At 40.4% G+C, this 8,708-nt stretch overlaps 1 protein-coding gene across 4 annotated transcripts in view; it reads left to right on the plus strand.

Moving 5' to 3' along the window:
* Nucleotides 1-7,560, plus strand: part of LOC103057498 (tumor necrosis factor receptor superfamily member 10B) — a 43,574-nt gene extending 36,014 nt beyond the window's left edge. For 3 of the 4 annotated variants that reach the window (XM_088151933.1, XM_088151932.1, XM_088151934.1), the window contains 4 exons: nt 911-936; nt 2,763-2,942; nt 3,064-3,127; nt 4,311-7,560. In XM_088151933.1, the coding sequence (XP_088008059.1) occupies nt 911-936; nt 2,763-2,942; nt 3,064-3,127; nt 4,311-4,612 (572 nt within the window). In that variant the 3' untranslated portion in view covers nt 4,613-7,560. Of the gene's footprint in view, nt 1-910; nt 937-2,762; nt 2,943-3,063; nt 3,128-4,267 lie in introns of all 4 variants that reach the window. The other variant, XM_088151935.1, reaches the window with a different exon arrangement.
* The last annotated feature ends 1,148 nt before the right edge of the window (nt 7,561-8,708 follow it).

The following is an 8,708-nucleotide window of genomic DNA, read 5'->3' on the forward strand; positions in this document are numbered from 1 at the left end:
GAGGTTTGCCTTCTCATCACACACTAGCCTTGCTTGATATACAAGGGATGGGGCTTTGTCTAATGTGATTTTAGGAGGGGGGAAAGAAAGTCAAAATTAACATGCATGCACACTCAGAAACTCTTGAAATGCAGACCTGGGCACCATTGGGCAATGGAAACTTCCACTTTTGGCTGGTCACTTAAAGTAGGGAGTTGTTTCGTTTTGAGCCTCAAACAACACGTCTCATTCTGGAAATAATTGATGACTCATTTTGAATCAGCCATGGTTCAGCAGGAGCAAAACCCAGGGCATTTTTGCTGCTGTTTAGCCAAAACAAAACCTGCAGGGATCCCAGGGTGGTATTGCAGAGCTGGTGCATGTCACCCTGGCTCTCACCTTCTCCAGAAGCAAGGATATATGGTGTCTTCATTGCTTCTTCCACGTGATAGTCTCAGCAGCTCCCAGGGCGGCATATTTTTTCCCTTGTTTTTAACATTTTATATCTGTAACTGCCCAGAGTCATTGGGAGTTGAGTGTCATCATCATCATAATACTATAATATCCCACTCGCCCTCCTGACTCCAGATCCTCCCAACACCTTCTCTTCCCTTCAGCAGTTGCTGAACTCCAGATAACCCCTCAGCCTTGGTTTATTCCCATCCTTGCCATCTTCATACCCTCAAATACTTCTGCCCCCTCTGGAGCAAAGCAGACCTATTTTGTTCTGTATTCAGAACAAATGCGCATATTCCAGTTTGGGCACAAGCCAGCCCAAACCAACTGCTCCATGCATGCAACACTTTGCACGTGAATTAAATGTTTTAAATCTCTTTTTAATGCATTTACTTAAATGTCTTTTTAACGCATCCACGTGTGATCACTGCTCTGCCGGTTAAATGTTTCTATACTATCCTGTTTTCTCTTACAGCTTACATAAATGTCTGGAGGCCCAAGGTAAGAACAGTTTCCTTCTCTGGAGATGGTAGAAGTAATATTGGATGAGTGGACTTTTTCAGTTCCATGACTTTGTAAGAGACGCAACCTTATAACCTGGGAAGTCAGTCCATTTGTTCATTATTGTCTGTCTGAATTGGGTGTGATCTTTCAATGTATCAAGTGTGATTCTTTTTCAGCCTTCTCTCCTTAGTCATAGAATATGAGATTTTTTTGCATACATAAAATATATGGTGTCATTGAGCTCTGCATGTTGTGAGATCCTGTTACAATTACATGACGATTGCACAAAATTACGTTACGATGGAATGAAATTATGATTGCATCGTCATTGAGCATTACCGTACAGCTTCGCAGGAGGAAGAGATCTTTAAAAAAAAAAAAATTGGTGGAAAGATAAAGAGAGGAAATGTTTTGCTGGAAAGAAATGTATCCAACTTTCACAGTGGAATATCTCTAGCGCCATTATATATGGAGCTGCCCTTGAGGACTACTCAGAAACTACAGCTAGTCCAAAATGTGGCAGTGTATCTTAGTGGTGGCCATGCTTGTCATGCCCATGTGATCCTACTGCTCCACAAGCTGCACTGGTTACCTGTAGGCTTCTGAGTGCAATTCAAAGGGTTGGTCATCACCTATAAAGCTCTTCATGGTGTAGGGACAGGTTACTTTGGGACTGCCTGTCTCCAGATGTTTCTGTCCATCCAGTGAGATCAGACAGAATGGGTGTGCTTTGGGTCCAATTGATTAAGCAGTGCCATCTAGCGGGACCCAAGAAACATGCCTTTGTTGTGGCACCTGGTCTCTGGAATAATATCCCCCAGATACATATTTGGATGACTCCCACCCTGATGGTGTTCAGGAAACTACTGAAGACCTGGCTGTTCTCCCAGGTCTTGGGTAGGTTGAATGTGGAGCCCCCGTTGGATGGGGTTTTGTTTATATGGTTGTCTCTAGGCACTTATGAATCTTTTTCTCTTTTCTGGTACTGTGCTCTCTTTGTAAAATGTCCAGAGTCATCAGTAGTTGGGCAACTTCTAAGTTGCTAAAAGAAATGAAATTATATGACAGTCATGTGGTTCTTGGTTGTAAGAATACATACAAGTAGTGAGAGAGTTTTATTTTTGAAGATTTCCCCTTTCCACATACAGATAGTCCCCTACTTACGAACAGGTTACGTTCCAAGAGGCTGTTCGTAGGTCTGTATTAAACTAAGGAACATCATAGAAACTCAAGTTGAAAATGGAAAAGAGAGAACCTTTAGCCAAGATAGGGATAGCAAATATCACTCTTTGTGTAAGACATTCTTTTGGGTTAATCTACTGTACTTCCATGTATTTTGTATTGTTCATTCCTTCTCGTGATGTTTGAATGAACTATGTTGCAAATATATCCTCTTCAAGGGGATCAGACTAGTCAGGTATCCAAGCAGAATAGTCATCTACAAATCTGGTTACCTTTCTTTGTCCGTAACAGACTTATCTGTATAGTTTGGTAGCATATCTCCTTACTGTTAAAATGAATTGCTGAAACAATTACAATTGGTAATGATTCTCCACTCAACTGGGATTGTCTTATTTCTCAAAATGAACCCTTACTTTATTGAATATTGCTACCCACAATATCCTGCATAAAAGGAACAGTCAAAAAGGCATCTTCGGTTAAGTGGAAAAGAATAAACGAATGTTTGGAATGTCGTTTAATTCAGTGAGACTTGCTTCTTATACATAATGAGATGCGTACACCCTTAAAATTTGACAAACTAATACTTATATATATATTTTTTTTATGGCTCGTAAATGTACTATATGTTTCTTTCTTGCAAGATTACCCAATTATTCCAATATCTGCTGAGGAATCCCAGTCAAGAGCAAAGGGAAGAACGTGACAATGTGTTGAACGCCCAAAGGGACCAGGGGCCCAACCAGCTTTCGCCAAATGGTGTACCTCTCATCACAGGAGCATGTGAACCAATGCATCTAGCAACCGCTTCCCTTCTCAGGGAGGTAACTAAGATGAAAAATGCTGTGATTGTTAGTCATATCTTTTGCCTCTTCCCAGCCTCCTCCTATCAGTTATCTTACTAATTTCATAAGTACAGTTGGATTCTATTCTTTTTCATTATAGGAAGATCCAGAATCTGCAGAAGAGAGGAATTTGGTTCCTGCAAATGGCAGGAACTCAGAAGAAGGTAAATGGTCTTAAATTCTTACAAGTTATCCCTGATTCCTTTTGCTAGAATACAGAGAGGGAGAGGGGGAGATTTGTTCACTCATGTCTGATTCTCAGAGACTGCCTGGACAAGTCCCTGCAGTTTTCTTGACAAGGTTTTTCAGAAGTGGTTTGCCACTGCCGCCTTCTTCCTAGGGCCAAGAGAGAGAGGGACTGCCCCAAGGTCGCCCAACTGGCTTTGTGTCCAAGGCAGGACTAGAACTCACGGTCTCCCAGTTTCTAGCCTGATGCCTTAACTACTACACCAAACTGGCTCTCATTAGATATATAATAAGTGGATTTGCAATCCAACATTGTAATCTGTTCCTTCCTGTTAGAAATGCTTCTGATCAGTTTGCCAGCACTGACCCATCCCAGGATACTCCATTCCCTTCCTCACTTTTCTTTCTTTCTTTTTTTTTTCCCCAAATAAGATCCAATGTTTTATGGATGCTGAATGTGCTCAGCCTCATTTGACTGGTTCAGGGGAAGGGGGGAGATTATTTTTCATATTTAATGGGACTTCTGAAATCTTTGCAATCACCCCAAGCCCATCGATACCTCCGTTTTGTTTCTCAGTGGCTCAATTTTTACTACAATCCAGTTAGGATTTATTTCCTATTAGGTGTGCCTGATTAAGAAGGAATGAATGTTGTTCCTATTTGAAAATGTTTACACATGCTTATTTCCCCATACTCTGTATGGGATATCCAGTTCTTCTCAACATTGTTGGAGCATATTGAAAAGTGTTGGAAAAGAACAAATGACTTTCTGAAGGAGGAGGCGGTTGTATGTCCCCAGGAAAATCTTTATCCTGGGCAACTGAATGTGTCATTCAACATGACCCTGAGAGATACAAGTCACAGAGTTCCCTCTGGTTTGTCCAGTACATAAGCAAATGGAGAAACAAGTGCTAGAATTTCACCACTAAAGATGGAGAAAGATAGATGTTCTGTGTATCCAGCAGCAACTCTCCAGGGTTTCAAACAGGAGGATTTCCCCATTCTGTAGATGCCTTTGATTGACTTAGGAAACAAGAGCCAGTCCTGAGGACTAACATACTCTCTCCTTCTTCTTCTTCCTCCTCCTCCTCCTCCTCCTCCTCCTCCTCCTCCTGTAGAACCTGTTTCATTCATCTAACTCACAATTTATCATCATTCCAGCTCTGAGACAATCGTTTTACACCTTCATTAAAGAGGTGCCTTTCGGGGAATGGAAGAGGTTCATGAGAGCCCTCGGCTTGACTGAAAATGAAATCTTTTCTGCGGAAAAATCTGAAAGAAATGTGAAGGAGCAATATTATCAAATGCTACGGACTTGGCTGGACAAGAATGGGCGGACCGCATCTGTGAATGTTCTTCTGGAGACGCTCTGTGCCATGGACCTCAAGGGTGTTATGGAACAAGTTAAATCAGCCCTCATCAGTGAAGGTTTATATGTCTATGAAGAGCGAGTTCTTAGCTAGGTGGCCCCTTCTAGGACTTGCCTGTACGCCTGAAACCAGTATTTTGCCCACCTGGAGGAGTGTGAAGAACAAGTTGGGCTGCCGGTTGCTTCTCAGCAAACCAAACATTGTTTACATTTTAAAATAAATGTAATCGGTAAGAGGCCTTCTGTGCATGCCTTTCCGGGAAGTCTTTATACTGGCAACTAGGGCTGTGATGCACATTAGACCCAAAGCCCAAAGGTGCTTTCAGACCAAATGTGGGTGTGCCGGCCACAACTGTTGGCACGTCCTTACAGAAAGTGTCTTTTCCTAGCCTTTGCACAATATCTATTCAATCCTGGGAAAGTACAAACTTGAGTTAAAGAGGTGCCAACAGTATGCCATGTCTGGTCCCAATCAGTTGGCTACACCCTGTGCTCTGGACCCTACTGACACTTCCTTTATTCAGGCTGTTTTCTCAGGATGGTACAGCTGCTCTGTAAGGTCACCCCAAAACACCACTCCTTTAAGAAGTGCCACCTCATGGGACATGCAGAAGCAGCTTTCCAGATCCAAGTCTCTGCTAGCTTTGAATTTTCAGGAACTGTCAATCGTATTTATACTGGCTTTATTTTGAAGGTCTCATTGTTTTCAGTGCAGACCATATTTTCTCTACTGAAAAGATTTCTTTTCCCCCCATGAAATTGTTTGGATTACAAACGTTTTCAATTAACAGTATGAATTTTGTATTTTTTCAAAGAATGATTTGTCTCGGCTAAGTTTTGATATGCTGAGATCTGCCCTTTTGAATGTGATGGGGAGAAAGCAGGTTTATGGCCATGCAATTCTCTTCGAGCCAAATCATTTCTGTGCAAATATGTATAATATGTTTGCTTTTAAATCCTGCTGCTATTCAATGAACAAAGGAGCCTCCACAAATAAGAACAATTCTTTAGCTTGAGAAGATGGGCTAGCATTTGCTATTCTATTGACACTGTGAAATTTTTCAGATGTTTTCGGCTGAATGTAGCTTTCCTGTGCAATCAAATCTTCAAAACTGATTTCTTGCACATATGCCTCTGGGAGTTTGGGTGTACAGCCGAAGCAATATACTTCCCTTCAGTTCAATGAAGTATATTCAGGAGCTCCTCTAGAACTTCCCTCTTAAATACCTTCAAGCGTATTTCTTCAGTGAGGGCTAGAAACATTTTTGCTTCTTTTTAATTCAGTGAAAATTAGGGTGCTCAGGAAATGAAATGCTATGCCCGTGACTGTCTTCCAGCCCAGGTTTTAGGCAAACAATGATACTTTTCTCTTAAAAGAACGATTATTCTTAATGCACTTTGGAGGTCTCCAGGAATCTATTCAGTATGAAGCTAGAGAAGATATGGGGAAAAAAAGATTTTCCTGCTTGTTTACAGCAGCATTAATTTATGTTCTGCAGCATCATGATGTGGAATCCAGAACCCAAGCAAGGGAACATGTATTTTTGATGAATCCAGCCTTAGTTATTGTTTTAAAATACACTAAGATGTTAATTTGAGTTTCTTAGAAATATGTGCAGGTATTTGTTGTCATTATATAAGTCAAAAAAGGAGCAAAAGTTGCTTATCTTTAAGACCAAAATGTTTAAAAAAAATCCTACCATGGTTAACGGAAGTTCTTTAATGCAAGGCCTATTTCTGATTTGTTGTAAATATGACAAGTTTTATTTGTAGCAATTTTAAAAATAAGTTGATGAATATTTTATTTTGTAAATTATTAATTTGTGACATGAGGTGAAGATTGGCCTATTACAATCCATGTATTTACAAGCAGTTATTTGAGGTTATAAATGTTTGTGTTCTATTCTCTGTGCCGGGGTGGGGGGGGGGCGGTACTGTATTCTCCATTTCCTCCCCTCCACCCATCACATTGAAGGACAATCTCCTCTGATTCTGCTATGTGGCAAAATCACCCTAGGAGAGAAGCCCACTGTTTTCTTTGCCCTGACTCAGTCCTCTAGAAAAATGCTTGTTGTTTGCAAAGCTTGGGATAGATATTCAAGAGATGGCTCTAAATTCGAGGCTGCAAGCTTTGAAAATAGCTAATAACCGTGATGGTTAGATGGAGCCCCCAGGATCAGGAAAGGTATATCATCAATGCTCTGGAAATAATAGCGGGGGAAGATGGTGATGTTTTGCTCTTGGGCTTTGTAGTTGGCAACCATTGAGAAGCTGGGCTGCGTTAAGCATTGATCTGATCCAGCTTCAGTACCATGCTGTGCGGGTTCCTAGTAGTTTGTCCCATTTCTAGGGAGTTTAGGAAAAGAGCCACATGCAACACTTCCAAACAAGGGGAAAGGAAGCAGCATAGATTGATCCCCCCCCCCCCCCCCACACACACACATTTATGTGAAACCTCAGTTGCTGGGAACTTTTAAAATGGTCCTCTTTGGTTCCATCAAAAAAAAAAATTAAGCCCCTGCAGGTTTATAGATATGAATATTTTTCTGTCTGGTTTCAACGGTGCTTGCAGAAAAAAATTGAGACTTTGGCAACGTAGGAAGAGATTAAAAACTACATTGGTTGAACCCAAAAGGGGATGACAAGCCCAAATCTGCTTCCCAACTTAAAGCTGGTGGCAGCTGGATCCTGCCAACAAGTAGAACACTGCATTTGCTGTCATCTGCTGGAAGATCAAAGATTAATTTAACAAAATGTATATAGTATATGTATATAGTAACCCGAAGACGGTTATTTATTGCTAGATATTTATACTATAGTTCTGCTATCTGTTTTGTTTCTATTTTGTGTTCTCTTTATTTGGTTAGCTTAATTAAATATTTTTAGGCAATGGAGCTGTACCCAGTTCTGTAACTTTATATAACTCCTTGTTTAATATGCTGTCTTGGTTTTTGCTTATTCTATTCAAAGTTAGGATGAAATTCTTGAAAGTAGGTACTTGTTCATGAAGCCATCTAAAATTCAATTTTGTAATAAAACAAAAATTAAAAATTGCACACTGTTGTACAATCTATTAAGAGATCTTCAGGGCATTTTAAGATATATTTCTAATGTTAAACAAACAAAAGAAGGAATGATCTTGTATTGTTTTTCAGGCTATTGATGTTAACTCCTCCCTGGCTTTTGTGTTTTTTTGAAGCCGGCTAAGCTGGTGGCCAGCACCACATCTTGTAGCAAATTCCAAAGGTGAATTAATTACAGGAAAAAAATGGCAGAAGATGCTTAGGTACTCAGTTTTGCCAATTATGAGTGAATACCACACACACATACTGTACAAACCCGTGTGTTATCAACATTACCATTTAATTCAACAGTTTTCCAAGAATTGATGCCAACTGGGAATTCTGAAAATTGTAGCCCAACTCATGTAGAGGGGAAATAATTGGTCTCATACTAATTACTGGGTCACGGTAAGGGTGCCTTGCGTAGTCCGTGTGTCCCAAACCTGGAATTGGCTTTGTTTAAACACAGGCTCGCTTGCTCCTATGTTCCTGAAATTTGTGACCGACTCACACGGATACAAGATAGACTTCAGAGTGTTTATGGAGTGTAAAACTAACACCCAATTTAAAAAAAACCCAGATGTAGAACAATAAATTTGAATGCAATGAAAATTTGATTCCCACCATCTTTTCCCCCTCATTGGGGGGAGGCCCCTTGAGGGTTTCTAAGCATGAAAACAAAACCATGTCCTTTCCAGGGTCTGAACTCAATCAGAACTTGTTGCTTATTTCTATCTACCTCGATAAAAGGAATTTTTTAAAACACTGAGGTGCTTTCAACCCATCTATTGTTTGTATCAATAGATTACATGGGTTGATCTTCAAATCCATTCACTTTGCTTTAGATCTGGCTGCTTGCTCACCATTTATACATGCTGTTCAAAGCTTAAGCTTGTCAAAGAGTGGACTTATTTTTGAAAATTGAGGAGGTTGCTTGGAAATATGTTTTCATCAATGCTGTGGCAACTGGAACTATGTTTATGGTTCTCCCTGCAGAGATTCTAAAATCCGACTTGAATCTGGGGGTATATAACATGTCACCTTTGGCCTTGTTTCAGAGCACATTATTGTTTAGCATGAGGTATGAACCCAGTCAGTTTATCAGCACGGGGAAGCACGTCTCTTGCA

This window comes from Python bivittatus, unplaced genomic scaffold, assembly GCF_059951505.1.
Source record: "Python bivittatus isolate LINGU-HERP-01145 unplaced genomic scaffold, Pbiv_v1 ctg000680_np1212, whole genome shotgun sequence".
Taxonomy (NCBI): domain Eukaryota; kingdom Metazoa; phylum Chordata; class Lepidosauria; order Squamata; family Pythonidae; genus Python; species Python bivittatus.